At 42.9% G+C, this 18,096-nt stretch overlaps 1 protein-coding gene across 5 annotated transcripts in view; it reads right to left on the bottom strand.

Moving 5' to 3' along the window:
- Window positions 1-1,110: 1,110 nt before the first annotated feature.
- The window catches only part of cbarpb (CACN subunit beta associated regulatory protein b), a 20,404-nt gene continuing 3,418 nt past the window's right edge, over window positions 1,111-18,096 (bottom strand). For 3 of the 5 annotated variants that reach the window (XM_019897260.1, XM_019897262.1, XM_019897261.1), the window contains exons 2-10: window positions 16,050-16,122; window positions 14,644-14,795; window positions 10,284-10,345; window positions 9,686-9,848; window positions 8,051-8,222; window positions 7,572-7,715; window positions 7,228-7,465; window positions 4,911-5,091; window positions 1,111-4,585 (exon numbers count right to left, since the gene is read on the bottom strand). In XM_019897260.1, coding sequence (XP_019752819.1) covers window positions 3,112-4,585; window positions 4,911-5,091; window positions 7,228-7,465; window positions 7,572-7,715; window positions 8,051-8,222; window positions 9,686-9,848; window positions 10,284-10,345; window positions 14,644-14,795; window positions 16,050-16,097 — 2,634 coding nt within the window. In that variant the 5' untranslated portion in view covers window positions 16,098-16,122 and the 3' untranslated portion in view covers window positions 1,111-3,111. Of the gene's footprint in view, window positions 4,586-4,910; window positions 5,092-7,227; window positions 7,466-7,571; window positions 7,716-8,050; window positions 8,223-9,685; window positions 9,849-10,283; window positions 10,346-14,643; window positions 14,796-16,049; window positions 16,123-17,888; window positions 17,993-18,096 lie in introns of those variants that run through there. The other 2 variants (XM_019897263.1, XM_019897264.1) reach the window with 2 other exon arrangements.

The following is an 18,096-nucleotide window of genomic DNA, read 5'->3' as shown; positions in this document are numbered from 1 at the left end:
AAAGGCGCAGTCTTAGTTACGGGTGCTGTTTCTTTATTGAACACATACATAAGGCGCACTGTATTATTGGACACCAGCATGGTAAAACATACGCTTACTTTAAAAAAAAAAAAAAATTGTTCATTAATGTGATTGATTACTTGTCTATATGTGGCTTGTGAGTGGCTGCGTCCACTCCAGAAGTGCCACACGTCTCGCTCCAAGTCAACCCTACTGAGGATAAGCAACATAAAACATGGATGGATGAATGGATGGATGTTTTTTTCAATCTGGCCCTCATCCTCCTATTTCTTCTAATATGTAAACGGAACTACGCCCATCCATCCATTCTCTGAACCGCTTATGCTTGGTTCTCAGAAATCATTTCCCAGGAAGGAGACGTGAGCCCAAAACTGAAATTGTGTAGAACTAGTTAAAAAATAATATATGCTCTAAATCAAATGTTCCTGCGGTGTGCTTTGAATAAATAAAGAGTTCACTCAGCTCTATGTTCTCAGGAGATTCTTGAATGTCGTGGTCGACTCCAATTGTTTCATATTGGAGCGGTCGGTACATGGACACCAATTACTGAGTATAAAATTGGTTTGAAATTATTATTACTCTTGGGACAGCTTTACTGCCTTCATAAAAAGATATTCAGTCGAAGAACTTGTGTGTGAGGGTGGGGGCCAGTTGAGTAGGGGGATGATGTCAGTGACAAGGGACAAGGGACAAGCCGGGTAGGGGAAGACTAACTCCGGTCTTAGTGTGGAGGGTATGGGGGTGAGTTGTGGCCATCAGCTACTCTGGTGTGAGTGTGTCCTATTTGTTGCCGTTCTGTTTATTCAAAACAAGTACGGTTAAGTACAGTTAAGTACAGTTGTAAATCATCGGAGCTACCTCGAGAACTAAAAATGTACAGCGGCGGAATTTTTTTTCTGCCGACACATTGTCACACAATGGACAATGATGAATTTGATTAAACAGTATTGTGTTGTATTTACATTCTAGCCGTGCTGATGCATTTCATGGGTATCAAGGGCTCTCACGTACATAGGAGTGTCAACATGTCATGAACAGGAAGGGGCTATTTTTCACTGCTCCAAACACATTCACACACAAACAACAGCACCGTTCTCAGTAAGGTTGTTTATTTGATCTCTGCAGTATTTATGCAAGGATGTAAACAGTCAAATATGGTGATTGATTTGTAAAAGGGGGGAAAAAAATATTGACTCTCTAACTGGCTCAACATTTGTAGTCCTGTGCGGACCACGTTTTCTGAGAAACATCCTCATCCTCACTCGAGTCTCGGGCATGCTGGAGTCTAACCCAGCTGTATTTGGACGACAGGAAATGTAAATGTCATCAGAGTAATACTTTCAACAAAACCTATATTTCATAAAAAACACTTCCAGTTGCCACCAATCTGTTCTCGTGAACCCAAAATGATTCATCAGCATACGCAAAACCAAAATGCTGATCTACGTTTTAGTACCGATATGCTGATTCTTGACTTTCAGGGAACTTCATCTTTCAAACGTTAACTGCAGAGGCACCGCGATGCAACGGGCTCACAAAGAAGGAGACTCAAAATGAGGGTTTCCCCTCTGCTGTGATGATTTATATTCAATACCACACCTCTGCAGAGGCTCCCCTCGCTGCGCATGAGGCAGGGAGCCCCTGGGAATAATGTTCTATCATCAAAACAAGCTTACACTCAAGCAAAAAGATCCAGGAGCAAAAAAATGATTGGCTATTAGGTGCATTGTGAGTTAGCAGGCATCTCCTCTGCTGTCAACTGTCTTAGGAGCAGACGAGGATACGCGGACAGGAAAACAAGGATGTCAGATGCAAGGCAAATAAAGTCCTTCCCGTTGAGCCTCATGCGCAAGAAGTCATGCCTTTCATAGAAATTCAACAAAAACGCAAACACCCGTAAAGAGCGAGCCTTTTAGCTCACTGCTAACGTAAAACCGCAAACCTCTACAAGACCAGGACTGGACCTAAAGTGTTCTCCGCGGTCCTGCGTTGTTTAAAAAAATGCATTGCCGTGTCTAGCACGTTCACACTGAAAGCACGTACAAAAATATATTTAGCTACACATGAATGATGACATTGAAGGAGATTCTGAGAGAAAATCGATAAAAGGTGAAGTAGAACCCGAACTATTTGAACACAATGTATGGAAACGGATGCGATGTTTTCACATGAGCTTTAACCGAAGAAATACTAGCAGCTAGCTAGCTAGCTAACTACCCATGGAAAGCGCCAGTGTTTTCGACTACAACTGATACTTGTGACTCGTGTCTGTTTACATACAATTGAGTACAAACCCAGTCAAAGAATGTGAGTCCCAAATGATGTTTTGGCAAACTAGTGATCTGAACAACTAGCTTAACCTGAATCTCCCAGCGCGTTTTAGCGCATATTCTATATTTGGGTTTATAAAATGCAACACACACGGTAGGCTTAAAACCCAACCCCAAAACAATTAATTGTAGTGATAAAATATATTATTATAGTGTTTTGTTATAGATTAGTCTACACCTGTACCACTTCACTTGCCGCATGCGGACCAGCTACACCATTCCATAACTTAACATTAATTACGAGAAGACAGGAACAGAAAAACAAAAATTAATGTTCAACCGTGTCATTACCTTCGACTCTACAAATCATTTCACCACTGACCACCGACATATGACAAAAATAAGACCCTTGAATGACCACCAAGCGATACAGTTTGATTCATTTTAGTGTGATTTTCAAATTTTTTTTTTTTAGATTCCTACCCTTAAACGTTGTGAAGGGAAAATTTAAAAAATGGTTCACAGATGCTTGTAACCTCTACGTGACAACAGAAGACAAAAAAAGGTGGCATTTACAAACTAGCATGGGTAGAAATTTTCTCGTGTGCATGCAGCACCAGACTTTTTCTTTTTGGGTAACACTGTCACATTCAAATGATGTCCGTCCGGATAAGGTTTTGATCTTCCAAATGTTACCGAAGCGAACCAAACTGAACTGTACCGCCCGGCTTGTTCATTCATCTCATTTTAAATTCATTATCAAAACAGAGCCGTGAGTGCGAATGAGCAGCTATGGTGTCAACCGTGAAGACGAGTGGAGCTACACCGGACTGTGGTCTGGAGAAGCATGGGTAGCCGTCACCGTCAAACACTCGGTCGCTGTGTCCTTGGTCCTTCGAAGGCTCGTATATAGCCTCTCGTCTAGGTTAGCGGTCAATTTGTCCGTGAGCTCTGCCGTGATGGTTTGTGGGCCATAGCCCGAGGAGTCGGGTGGTTGAAGGGGCGACCGCTCGTCCAAAGGTTCTAAGGGGTGTCCGGGCGGTTTGCTGTCCTCTTGAGTCTCCGGATGCTCACTCTGCCGTTCGTCTTTCTCGGAGGTGGATGGTTGAAGATGTGATGATGATGATGATATCGGATCTCCGGTGGAATCTTGTCCTTTCTCCTTCCCTGCAACCTCGCGAGTTGTAATCTCTATCTTTGGAGTTTCGGGGGTGCTGCTGTCGCTGGTCTCTTCGTCGGGTGCGCTGACGATGCGGGGCAGCATGCTCTGGTAGCTCGTATCCATCGGGCAGTTCACACTGTCACCCCTCCTTAATGGAGTTCGTTGTCTCTCGAAAGAGGAATGGAAGTGTCTGACGCCGGGGTCGCTCCACTGTTTGTGCCGCTGCCACTGCTTTCGAATGTGGATTCGGGACCGGTGCTTCTTTAGCGCTGACTCCTGCTGGTCAAATTGGGGGTCATGACGGAGAAACTCGTGGAAGAGCGCATCCGTTTTCTCATCTATGCTGTAGTCTCTCCGATGAAGGGTTGCGGGTTGAGCGGGGGGTTGTGAAGCCTCCCGAGGGGTGATCATCTGGCCGTATGGAAACCAGCTCGGTGGCTCAACGCCAGTTTCTATGGAAACTCCTCCTGTGGCGCCCAACAATTGCTCATCTGGCCCCTCCTCATAGAGGTGCGACTCAAAGCTCTCGCCAATCGTGCCAGAACGCCCTGCCTTGGTGAAGTGGTGCCTCTTCTCGTGGGCCGTTCTCTCCTTTGGGCTGCTGCTTCCAAACATTCGCAAATCTTCAGGACCACGAAAAGGGGCCTCTATTGATGCGTAGCCACTATCCATTTGCAACAATTTACGAGTAGATGTTTCACCGTCACTCCCGCCTCGCTCGGATTCAGTACTTTGTTGTTTCCTTACATCTTTTGCCCCCAGTGTCTCATCCATGTACACCAAAAACTCCTTCTCATCCTCTGCACCTTCCGTTTCATCTCCCAAGTCTTGGGATGAGCAGCTGGGGAGCTCTTCTCTTTCTTTTTCTGTACACACGCTGTCAGCATCGCTGCAGATAGAGTTCCGATCATTATTGCTGCTTTGGTCTGAGGCAGCATATTGTTCCAGTGATGCGCGTAAGGTCCAAATGTCTCTGTAAAGTGTCTGGGGATCCTGGAGTGATAGCGGTTCAGAGCTTTCCCTTGTCGCCAGGGAAAACCCTTCGTCTTGGGGATCAGGGGACAGGCCAATCACCCCCGGCCCAGTATGGCTGCAGGTGGGCTCCACCATCACCTCTACCTCTACCTCTACCCTGTGGTTGCACACAGGTAAAGAGGAAAAGGAAATACGCAAAATGACAATGTCAGAACATTCGTGAATATCACATTCACCGGCGACGCGGCTGTTTTCACAGAGCACGGAATGATTGATATGATTTGCAGTGGCTGCCGTGGTATGTCCTGACACTTATCTTAGCTGAGTATCACAGTATTTAGCGACTTGTTGAAATGTATTGAACCCTGAGGAAGAACTGGAACGCAGAGCGTGTAGCGTCATAATCATCGCTGAACATTTTTGATAAGATGAGTGCAAAGCAAAGCAGTGGACAGGATGAATGGCAAGGGAATTAAAGATACCTGCCGAGGGACGGGGGTGGTGCAGATGGAGGAGAGAGCACAGGCCTGCCGGGACCGTAGGCGATGTCCTGGGTGCGGGCAATGTACTGGATAAGATCAATATGATGTGTGTCATTGTCGTCCTGGTCCATGCTCTCGCTGGCGGCCCGTTGACGCTGGAACTGCCTTCTCTTCGGTGAGCCTGACGCAGGGAGAGAGTAGGGGAAGAAGTTTGGAAAGTTTGGTGACAGTAGGATGGGAAATGCGAACTGATTATGATTAAATCTACCATCAGCCGTTCAGGCGTCTGAAGGGGATTTTGGGATCATCTTTGGAGTCTTGGTATGAAGGAAAAACTGATCCCGCAGTAGATAGGGGAGTGTGTGTGTGTGTGTGTGTGTGTGTGTGTGTGTGTGTGTGTGTGTGTGTGTGTGTGTGTGCGTGTGTCAATGTGTGATGCCAGGCAGGATTCACACGATGGCTTAAATTGACTTGGAACAACACAACTTTGAGTCACCAAGCCATCTGTCCTTTGTGTGTTTGTGCATATCCAAACCGTCAGAGCAGCCAGAAGGCCACTCATAGTTTATTACCGTGGCACCCTGCTTTATTATTTGCCATACACCGAAGCGGCTAAGTCAAACACCTTGGCATGGTGTTGATGGAAAAAATAATAATAATTTCAGAGGACAATGGACACTGCTGTGCTGGAGTCATGTGATCAAAATCAGAATAGAATTGTTGATTATTATTCTTATTATTATGTCTCACTGCACGATGGACATTAAATTAGTAGATGTTAGGAGGAGATATTAGGAGAATTCCTCACTTTTTAATTTAATTTTTTTTTTTTTTACAGTCCATTGTGTTGTGCATCCTGATTGGCTAAGGGACTGTCGACTAATGTCAACAGTCTCCACGCCTCGTCTCTGTACAGCTTGGGAAATTTTCTCCATCATAAAACCCACAATGTTGACGAAACACAGTATTTCTAAAAACTGTCAGTTGTTTGTAAGAAACATTTAGATTTTAGTTTTTTTTTTTTTTACAGTCCATTGTGTTGTGCATCCTGATTGGCTAAGGGACTGTCGACTAATGTCAACAGTCTCCACGCCCCGTCTCTGTACAGCTTGGGAAATTTTCTCCATCATAAACCCCACTATGTTGACGAAACACAGAATTTCTAAAAACTGTGAGTTGTTTGTAAGAAACATTTAGATTTTAGTTTTTTTTTTTTTTACAGTCCATTGTGTTGTGCATCCTGATTGGCTAAGGGACTGTCGACTAATGTCAACAGTCTCCACGCCCCGTCTCTGTACAGCTTGGGAAATTTTCTCCATCATAAACCCCACTATGTTGACGAAACACAGAATTTCTAAAAACTGTGAGTTGTTTGTAAGAAACATTTAGATTTTAGTTTTTTTTTTTTTTACAGTCCATTGTGTTGTGCATCCTGATTGGCTAAGGGACTGTCGACTAATGTCAACAGTCTCCACGCCCCGTCTCTGTACAGCTTGGGAAATTTTCTCCATCATAAACCCCACTATGTTGACGAAACACAGAATTTCTAAAAACTGTGAGTTGTTTGTAAGAAACATTTAGATTTTAGTTTTTTTTTTTTTTACAGTCCATTGTGTTGTGCATCCTGATTGGCTAAGGGACTGTCGACTAATGTCAACAGTCTCCACGCCCCGTCTCTGTACAGCTTGGGAAATTTTCTCCATCATAAACCCCACTATGTTGACGAAACACAGAATTTCTAAAAACTGTGAGTTGTTTGTAAGAAACATTTAGATTTTAGTTTTTTTTTTTTAAATACGTGGACCTGAAAAAACATTTAATCTTTGGTTTCATTTAATTTTTCATTTATTGTACTGTATACAAAATAATTGAAAACAATCAAGATGAATCACGGGTTCTTTTTGGAGTGTAACCCCCCGCTATAAACGAGGGATTACTGTAGTTATGGAAATAAACTTTGTCGATGAAAAATGCGATGCCGGGCTGATCTCAGGTAAAAGAAAACCTCCCGCTGGTTTTTGGTCGTCACATAATCTGAATTGTAAAACTGGGGTCGTCATGTGAGAAGTCGTGAAGCATTTTGTTGCCTTTCAGTTTGCAGAAGAATGACTGGCAGCGTTGCACACAAGAGATTGACATGTGTCTGTCATAGCAAAGAAAGCCTAATGTTTTGTAATTCAACTGCACATGCCTTCCTGAAAGAGTTTTCACAAATAATAACAAAGAACGTTGAGGACTGAACCGCTTTTCCTGTTTTCCAAGAACTATGAAGATGATTTTTACAGAAATCCACTTCACTCAATGGAATGTTTCTTACCTCTCATGTCCAGACTTGAAGCCCTCTGGCTGCTGTCTAGCTTCCATTTCTTAATTTTGAAATAGGGACTGGCCCCCTCCAGGCTCGCGTGGCGCCGCAGCTTAGTGAAGAACTGCTGGACTGGACCCTGGCCTCCTGAACCGCTGGTCACAGGAGGCACAGTGCCGGCGGGGGCGGTCCCTCCTCCTGCGCTGACGCTGCCGCCTCGGCCCCGGGACGCTACTCCGATCATCTCCGTCTGAACAGACAGAAAGTAGCAATGGGGGGTCTCTGACAATCCAAAATATCTCTTATTGATACACCTTCCAGATATGTGCGGTGTAAAGTAACTGGAGGTAACTTACAGACCCTCCATTTGTCTTAGCAGTCGTATTTGCACTAAAAGTGGCCTCCACCACGGTTGAGTTGAGGGTGTCACCAGGGAGAGCAGAGCTGGAATTGGGGCTCAAGCTGGTCAGTGCGGTTTGCGGCAGGGGACACAGCATGGGCTGACGGGGTTCAAACACACTATGAGTCTTTGTCATTCGATTACGTTACGAAATGAAGAATCAAACCGAGCTGGCTACAACAAAGCTGCATTGCGATATTTTCCCCCAAAAATCCAGAATTGTCACCCACCCAGGCTGCGAGCTCAAATGATTGAACATGAGGAGCGAAATCGGAAATCAATACACGCAGCGCAAAAAAGGTAGATCTTGTCTCTGTGGTCGGAATCGTCAATTTATTTCGTGTTTGTCCTGTCTTAAGTGACTTGATATTCAACATCGGAGGATGTCATGAGCAATGATGTAACAGGGCTAGAGTAACTGGATGCGACTGTCACCTGGAAGATGGAGAGCGCCGACTTGGCGACAGGGTGCGTTGTCATGGCGATGGTGTTCTCCGCCGAGTCGCACTCATGGATGGTGACTATCTTGAGCGTCGGGGGCGGGATGTGGAGGTGCGTGAGCCGCGCGTTCTTAAGATGGTGAAAGTCTCCCTCAGTCAGAGTGTATCTGAAATTGAAGGTTGGGGAAAAAAATGACCATATATAGGGGTAGAGCAGAATCCCATTTCCACCAACTCGTATAGTTCAGCGCATGCTGATATGGTGCACATTGAGATTTCACAAGACGTGAAGGGTATCAGAATAACTGAGTCTATAATATATCCAGAATCGATACTAAAATATCCATAATCCGTAACTCTATAGTGGACTAGATTCTTGGATATTATCAGATAGGACAGGTGAGGATCCAGTGCCACTTTCAAGCAATTACCGGAGTCTGGCCACCAGACGACACTGAAGCTACTGAACCACAGCAAGTTAGGAAATGCCCTTGAAATCTAACATGTTTCCCTGGATTAACAAGGCATTCCGAGGAACTATCAAGCAATTACCGGAGTCTGGCCACCAGACGACACGGAAGCTACTGAACCACAGCACGTTAGGAAATGCCCTTGCAAATCTAACATGTTTCCCTGGATTACCGAGGCATTCCGAGGAACTGTCCTGGCTTCTTTCCTGTTCCGCTACGTGGCAGACGACAGCGACAGCACCCCTATCTGTCACCTGCAGAAGTTCTCTGATGACTCTGTCATTGTCAGGCTCATTAACTGACAGAGATGGCATGGATTGCAGAGAAGTTACACAGGGCTTTATGGAATAGTGCTATGTCAGCAGTGGAAGAACAAAGGAATTGGTGGTGGATTTTTGGCAGGCGCTGTCACTCTCCATCTGCATTGCTGAACATCCAGGAAATGGACATTGAGAAAGTCTCAACTTATAAGTACCTCCAGCACACTCTGACAGCACTGCACAGCTCCTTGAGTGGTAAACTTTTATCAAAACTTGCGCATCTTCATTTTCATGCTGACGCAAGCCGAGTGTAACATGTTTAAGAAATTGGCAGATGGCGCAGCTCCATGCTGTTCGTACCAGGGAGTTTTATCTTACAAGCACCTGTCATTTGGCTGAAAGTAAACTAAACTTTAGACCAGCTAAAATCTGGTCTAAGTTGTGGCGCAGGTGGTGTAACATGATATTTGTGAATTGTGGCCATCGGAAAGTTCAGGAGGACTCCGTACGGCCGGTCCATTTGAGGTTGAAAACTGTCGAGGGCAGGTATAAGTATACATTTCCATGCACCCAGCATATTTATTCCAAGAAACAAAATTGTATACTTCTTCTTGGTCTACCACCACAAAGTCTCTTTGAGTTTTGACATTTCAAATAAGTGTGCATGCAGCATCTAGTGGTTAGCATCGCTTCCCCACAGTCAAAATGTTTTTGGGTTGTAGAGTTGGTATGTTCTCCATGTGTTTTTGTCCTTCTGCCAACATTCCAAAACCATGCATGAGTCAGCTGGGATAGGCTCCGGCTCCCCTGCGACCATAATGAAGAGACATGCGGTACAAAATGGATGCATGGATGAATGTGGTGTACCATGGACAACTCTGGCATGCATTTCTCTCTAACCTGCGACCCTTCTCCTGAGCCTTCTTGCCGTGATCAAAGAGCGCTGCCTCATTGAAGGAGACCCGACGGCCCGTGGTTCCCGTGGAGAGGAAGCGCTCTGTCTCCTGATCGTGAGAGCTGGCCACTGACAAACAGTCGGACTCATCCACCTTGATCGTGATTTCTACCCGGAGACAATAAAAGGAAGAAATGTTGCAATTATGCCGAAGTGATTGCAGTTGTTTGATCATTTTCCAGATAGGAGCTATCTGATATATTGGATGCTGACTGGTGAAACTCCTTCATAAAAAAACGCCTGAGAAAAGCACTTTCATGTTGCCTTTTATTAAATCGCTTTCTGCAGAGACAGAGTGCATTCACTGGTCCGCAGAGTATCAGAACGTGTCGTAGGCACTGTGCGAGCGCTTTAAGCAAGTCGTTTGAAAAATTGCTGTTTTTTTTTTTAATGTAATAGACATTGTGCTGACATGATAAAAGCGTCACTGTGCCCAACATCTTTCTTGCATCTCTCTTCCCTCTATCACTGTACCCCCACCCCTCCCCACACACACACACACACACACACACACACACACACACACACACCACCCACGCTCACCATGGGTGGGCTGAGACTCCTCCGTGTATGTAGCGTTGGTTTTCTCAACATCATCGCTGCTACTGCGGCACAAAAAAAAAAACAAAAAAAAACAACAACATTGAAATGCATTACGCTGCTCCGTCTCATCGCTGCTACTGCGGCACAAAAAAAAAACAAAACAACAACAACATTGAAATGCATTACGCTGCTCCGTGTCGTTTTCACATCAAGCAAGATGGACAAATGCAGAAGCTGATGCTTCAGTGGCCTGTTGGAAAAATAGCTCCATGACAAGGGAGGCTAAATCATGTCAGTCAGCTCGTGCTTCATTAGCTTGCACTTTTCCAAAGTCCCTAGACATTGATCCACAACTCGTGTGCGGTGCGGCACTACTGTGTAACCCCCAACGGTAAGGACATTTTGGCCAATCAGATACCTGTAGAAATTCAGCAATGACTGTGCCATAGCAGAACACAATGAGATGTGATGGGAAAAAAAATATACAGCGATGGGCTGATCAATGACATCTGGAAGCAAAACTTGTTTCATAACAGAACGCAATGCATAGTGTCAATTACAGTATATCAATTATCTCGCACCTTATCATAGCTTTCTTTTTGCTCTGTGTTGGACAAAATAAACTGTATAGGGCACATTAAATGTGGGAAAAGGTTTTGCAACAATTTATCTTGGTCATTTATATATTTTTATGTCACGGGTATACTTCATTACTCCTAAGGCTTTTTATATCTACTACTGTCTGGTCGAAAGTCCTTAAACTGCATGTTGATTTTTTTTTCTCCAGCTATACATTAATGACGCACTTAAAAGGCTCCTTTAAAATATTCCCATACACAATTATTTGTATTTCTGTTATTTCATATGTGAAAAGTCATTTGGACAACAAAGTGGGGGTCGACCAGAGTCTCAGAATGGATTGCGTTCAACTTTAAAGGTTCTGCTTTAATCTGACCATAACACCACATGAAATAAAACCATAATGAGTTCATGTGATTTCATAAAAAGGTCTCTAAAATAATCATGGACATAATGCTAGTAAAAATCCAAATGCTGGTGTGAAAAACAACATGCATTAGTCCCACACACGGTGTGGGGTTAAACATTTGCTTGCCTTGCTTCAATCAAGTGAAAGCCCAAACCTGCCATTTACTTTACGAGGAAGAGAAAAGAGAATGAAAATCCCGTCCAGTCATTTCCTTCCATCTGAAATCTTGGTGCAGAGCAATAAGCTTCATGCATGCGGCTAAAGTATGTGTGCCATCCCAGATCTCAGCTTCCTCTTGTCTTTCATTTCCGGTGTGGCTCCCACAGTTTTCATGTCAGCGTGAATGTGTGTGTTGTGTTGTGCACCGAGCAGAGAGGGGTGGGGGTGGGGGTAGATTAATCACCGCCGATGGCTGCGATGAAATCTCATTAAGCTCATCATTTGTACTAGTCTGGCTGATTGCGCGATGCTCTCAAGCGCCACAGCCTTCCTTGCCTTTTGGCGGCTTCTGTTTATATCTGCTGCTCTCATATTTTTTAAGTACGGGCAATGATGTGTGTTGCTGTAAATATAAAAACAAAGTAAAGTAAAAAAAACCCATCCCCACCCAATTTTAAGCACCTTGGAAAAACGGCTCAATTGTCTGCTTCTGAGGTGATCTCACGAAAGACGCTTCTGGATTGTTGTGCAGGAAGCTTCATATGCAATTCCAATGTTTGAAGATGATAAGCATTTGAAATGCTCTTAAAGTGTTTGGGGATCATAGTTTATGGTATATTTAGGATTTAGACCAGGGGTTGGCAACCCAAAATGTTGAAACAGCCATATTGGACCAAAAAAAACAAAAACGCCTGGAGCCGCAAAAAAATAATGAAGTTAAAAATTAATTAACACTTTTTTACAGCATTGGAATATGTTGTCATGTCATGTTTGTCCTCCGACAGAAACCATATTAAAACAAAAAATATATTTCCCTCCCCCATCTTTTTCCATTTCAAACCATTTTGAAAAGGTTCCAGGGAGCCACTAGGGCGGCGATAAAGAGCCATCTTGGGCTCCAGAGCCGCAGGTTGCCGACCCCCGATGTCGACGATTAATTTTAGCATTTCGGGGAGCGTCAATGATGCGCAGAAATTTACTATTGTCGGTCGGCTCCGATGAAACTAAAGTTATGAGTAACACACAATTTCAGTGTGAATGTGGGAAAACATTACGTTCGGTGAACTAGTACTAAATAGTGCTTTACATTTAGGAATCCCTCAAAGTGGATTCGTCGAGAAGATTCATTTGAAATTGTAACTGTATCTCCCATTGTAACCCACAGGTTCTGCCTGGCAACAAGCGGAATAATGAATCGGATAGACTGGCGTTTCTCTGTGGGCGTGAGGTGCACGTCCCCTGAGGGCTTCCTTCACACCTTGTACGACTACGTTTCCACACTCTCTCTCTTGCTCAGTCCTTAAAGGGGCCGCACTAGCACATGCACACAAGACAAGTGATTGTTTCACAGTTTTCCTTCACCATTTTATCATATTATACCTTTTTATTTTTGGCCAAGGATACAGGAGGATGTGAAATGTACGGAGGTACCTAGGTTTTCATGGTTAAGTGTGACTAAAACTGAATTATTCAGAAACTGAATCAATATTTCCCATAGGAAATAATACAAATCCAATGAGTCTGTTCCAGGCATCAAATATATTTATAAAAAAAAATACTTTACAGAGAATAACTACAGTTTAACATAAAGAAAGCAATGCAGAGGTGCAATGATTAATGAATTGCTCAACAACTACTGGAATTTCAGCATGTCAACAATCTAAAATCTCCATCAAAGCAGACTGGGTGTCTTTGTGTGTGTGTTTTTTTTCCCTTTCAAAATAAATAAATTGCAGCCAACTGGTTTTACTTTGATCCACATTTTTGCAAAATTTCTGACATGTTACCGGCCAAACCAGTGAAATGGATCATAATAAAATTACATTTGTGCATTTTCTGCACTGTCAATTTGAAAGAATGTCATGTTTTTGAATAAGGAGGCAGAAATGAAATTCAAAGATTAAAATAAGCATTTGTTGCAGCCCTAAGGCAATGTGAATTGCCTAACGACATTGATAAATGAACATTTAAGATTACTTTTTTCTTCACTGAAGACTGTCGATGGCGCAAGAAAGTGATGACTGGGGAAGAAGAAGGAATATTATTGTTTGGAAGCGTAACCCGCCATTTTCATACTACAAGTTCACTCTTGAATTTTACGGTGTTTCTTGTCTTTTTTTAATCAAAGGGCCAGTCGGTACTTTGAACTTCCTTTAGCCTCATGGTGGCGGATTGAACAAGTCACTCCCAATAAATAAACACAAAACTTTTGAACTGCTTCCAATGAACTTCCTTGGTGATGCTTACTCAAGAGGAGATATGCAATAAAGGTGTGCATGCACATGGGAAGTTTTGTGTGGGTGCTCGATTCCAGGAAATGAGTGGTTGACAAACACGGGCAGGCAGATCAGTTTGGTATGGAAAATTTTCAGCTGTATGAAAACCAAGTGGATGTATGAATCTCGTTCGAGGGCAGTGATTCTCAAACATTTTACACAAATACCACCTCATAAAATATTTGGCCTTTCATGTACCACCATCATCATGACATGAAAATATTTTGTACAATCATGTAGTAGGTCTAAGTGTTTGTCAAATGAGCATATGGTTTTACTCCTATAAAGTGTATTTATGACTATACGTTCCATAGATATGATCAGCTGGATGTTTTGCATTGTCATGCAAAATGGTTTTTCGATTGTAATTTACCGATCGGTTATTTTTTTTTTGTTTTGTTTTTTTAACTCAGTTATTGACTACAAAATCATGATCATGTAAAGCCTATTTATTATTGTAAGCATCAGTAACATTATTCTGCTCTGTACGAACATTAATGCTGCGCTTCAATGTTTAGAAAATAACAACGAAAAGGATTGATGAATGAAAGTGCACACTTATTGGACTTAAAAGTGAAGTATAACCGAACTGTACTTTGAAATGCACCATGCTTGAAAAGTAAAGAATGTATGACACAGGCTTGTCAAACAATTTTAAACTTGTATGCATAGTTACACGCTTCATTAGGTATCGTATTTAATTCAGTGATTCTCTGACACACCACTAGAGGGAGCCACTAGTGGTAATTTGAGGATCAGTGATCATGGGCATTTCCACTGCACTTGAGATTAATTTGATACATTATAAATCAAAACAGACAACAAAGTTCCACATTTTCCCATTCTGCATGAATAATATCTTAAATTCCTTTCATTCCTTCCAATTATAAGCCATGGCCCGAAATCAGCCCTCAAATAAATTCTTTCATTTTCATACCTTTCACAGCATTGACCTCCTCCTCGGCAGCAACGGCGGCAGGTGATGAGAAGAATGGAGACAAAGATCAACGTCCCCGCCAGGAAGATGGACAGGATCACCAGCAGAAGCACAAAGCCATCTTGCTGTTCCTCCGTCTCAAGCGGTACCTCCTGAGACATTATTAGACAGGGTCCGACATTAACAGTAGCTTGATGACCCGGGACCACCACGTGACTGTGTCTGGCCACACACCGAGTCGTATTCGTGTTTTATAGACATGTGATGTGATAGAACATATCATTTTTTTTACATATTGTTGAAATTAATCGTGGGTTTTTGAAAAATAATAAATGTTGAAGAATCAACAACTTTTGGGATGCTGTCCTTTAAGTATTGTTTTAAATCACGTTAACCATATACTGGAGAGTGGACAGTGTATATATTTATTTTTTTAAGCAGCTGCCTTGATCCCTGTGCTTGCATGCATTTTGGCCACTGAGAGTACACATTTCAATATTTCATCCACAGGTAGGCTGACATCAGGGATGGGCAACTTAAAGGCTGGAGGACACATACCCTTCCTGACCAGATGTATGACCAAAAAGCTATTTTAAATATGGACAAAATACAGGCACATGTGCAAAATACATGCTCTTAACCCTTTCACGCACCCTGTAACCTGATAACATGATAAGCTGTCCACTGTACTAACCGCTGTCCCTGAAAGGGTTAAAATATTTCATTTTCCATTTTCCAAACGCTTGTATAAAAGATCCGCTATCCTAATCCAACAACAAAATGGTTTTAAGCAGACAACAAAAATAAAAACAACATACTGTATTATTTTTCCAGGTATAAAAGGCTCTCTTGCATGAAAATTACAATTCAAGGATTGCACTGAATTGCTGAACAAGAAACCAACATTCAGTGCAAGAACTCATTTTGTACGGTACATTTTTTCACTAAATTCAACTCATTCAACACTTTTAGATTACTGAGGTAAAACTGCATATTATTCCAAATACGCAAAAACATTGCAGTACTTGGCCTACTCATATTGTAGTAGAGACAGTATAAGGAATTTTAGTTGCTCATTCCTGGACTGCATATAGAGTATGAATTTGGTTAAGTATTGTTTTAAATCAAGTTGGTAGGACCACCACAAATTGGATGATGGTGGCCCGGCAAGACCACCACCCAAAAATGTTTCATGTTGAACCTTATTAGACAAATACAACGATACAGTAGATAGACTGACAGCCAGAGCTCATCGTCATATTGTTTCTTTGTGAGCGGAAATTACACTTGGGATCGGATTACTTATTTACTAATGCCGGATCCAGATCAGGAAGTTGTTTATTAACGAGTGCAATGGATGACCAAACCGTACAACCACAGGACGTTTGACATGGCACCAGACTTACAGTGGCGTTTTCTGGTGGGATGTTCCAGACGGCAGACTCATAGCTCATGGTCCAAGCCAACTAAGGAGTCCCCCTGAGAGACAACACACACAGAGGAAATGACTGTTTCGGGACCTCCTCATCAAGTCACAGATGTCAAAACACAATAGGCAGGCTGCTGTCTTTTAACTCCACTCAATACCCACAATCCTTTGCTTGCATTAAATCAAGTAAGCAAACCGGAGCCTAACGAGGGATGACAGTTACACATATAGCGATTGCACATGAATGCTGAGAGCCGCCGTTGACGATCCGAGTGGAAGTGGAAGAAGTGAACTGAGGACTATAACTCAGCTCAGTGCATCACCGTAATCCGAGCGGACGAGTTCAGTAAGCGCTTTCAGGCAATGCCGGTTTCCACCATGATCCTCCTGACCTTCTATACAGAAGTGTTGCAATGAATATGTTACATAAGATGGAGTTGATTGTTGATTAATGGCCTCATGTAGAAAGTGAATAAAACACTCAGTGAGCAGTGGCTCACACATACCCGTGATGTCAGAAATATGACATGGAATGGAAAGAGGGGTTCAGAACATTTCAGAGAGCGCTTCTTTTAAATTAGGGCTGAACTATTTTGAAATTGCAATTATTGTGTTAACCTTAACCCTTTCAGGGACAGCGGTTACGACAGTGGACAGCTTATCATGTTATCAGGTTACAGGGTGCATGGAAAGGGTTAATATTGTGATTTGAATTCAAGATGTGATTTTCTGAAGCTCCTCTTCCCATGTATTTATTTACCAGTAAAGTCAGCTTACATTTTTTCTGGCTCTTCTAAATTTCCTTTTGAAGGCAGTGTTCAAAGACTACCACTCAAAGCATCTTCTTCATCAGTCTTATCGCTTTGGCAGGAGTTAGGGCACTCAGTAAAATTCTGCATCGCTTGGAAATAGACAGAAGAGTGCAATTAAATGCGTTATTTAATTTGGGCGCAGTGTACGTCAACTCATCACAGCGAATGCTTTCAAGTGTGGGCCTTAATAAAAATGGATGCTAAGTGTGCGGTTTGGCTGCCAATTCACACAACTGCATTCTGTCATTTTAGAAACTCATCAGTGTCAAAGTTTTAGAAAACTCGTGGCACAAAGGAAAATATCACCGAGGGTACATTATATACACTGAAATCATGACGATCTCGTCTCAATTTACTCAATGTGAAATCTGAGCCTGTTTAATAACCACCAACCGATTATTCTACCGCACGTACGACAACAGCTGCACTCACAGGTTAACTGTACCTTATGCCATCGAGTGGAAGAGTATTTCATTGTTCCGCCTGTCAGTATATGTGGCGGACATAGATAGATGAATCAAGATCAATTATTTGTCACAAATAAACTGTCATTTTCAGACCAATGAAGTAAAATTGGATGAACTCTCATGGCACACTAAAGTGCCAAAGCACTGTGTTTGGGAATCACTGTTCTCGTGTAAACCTGGACTCAAGTCTGTCCCTACAGCAAGAGCACATCCATTGTTCCTAAAACAACACTTTTAAAATTGTACACATTAAGCCCGATCTAAATCACACATTGTCCTCCATGAGGAAAATGTATTCGGTTGCCTAGCGATGCTACTATAAAGCTTGTATAATAATAAACACATGCAAGAATGACTGTGGATGCTTCTGTTGGCAACCCTTCCCAAAATCCCAACTGTGAGCAGAGACAAGTGTGCCCCTCACGTGCTGCTCATGCATGCGCTTAATCATCGGCCAAACAGAAAAGCAAAACATCTGTGTTGTGTAAATCATCTGCTAGCACTCCGGCACGTCAACCTGGTAGAATGTCTAATTACCTCCCCATCGCCGAAACACAAGCCTTTGCTACTAATCAGAAGCGGAGGTCCACCGCTGCTCGCTGCTGCTGTGCTTTGCCTCTTTCAGATCATAGCCATTAATCCTGCTACTGCAGTACCAAACGCCCACACACACACACACACACACACACACACACACACACACACACACACACACACACACACACACACACACACACACACACAC

The sequence above is a fragment of the Hippocampus comes genome, unplaced genomic scaffold (genome assembly GCF_001891065.2).
Source record: "Hippocampus comes isolate QL1 unplaced genomic scaffold, H_comes_QL1_v1.1 scaffold22, whole genome shotgun sequence".
NCBI lineage: Eukaryota > Metazoa > Chordata > Actinopteri > Syngnathiformes > Syngnathidae > Hippocampus > Hippocampus comes.
Note: the sequence above shows the minus strand (reverse complement) of the source record. Positions and strands in the feature narration are given on the sequence as shown.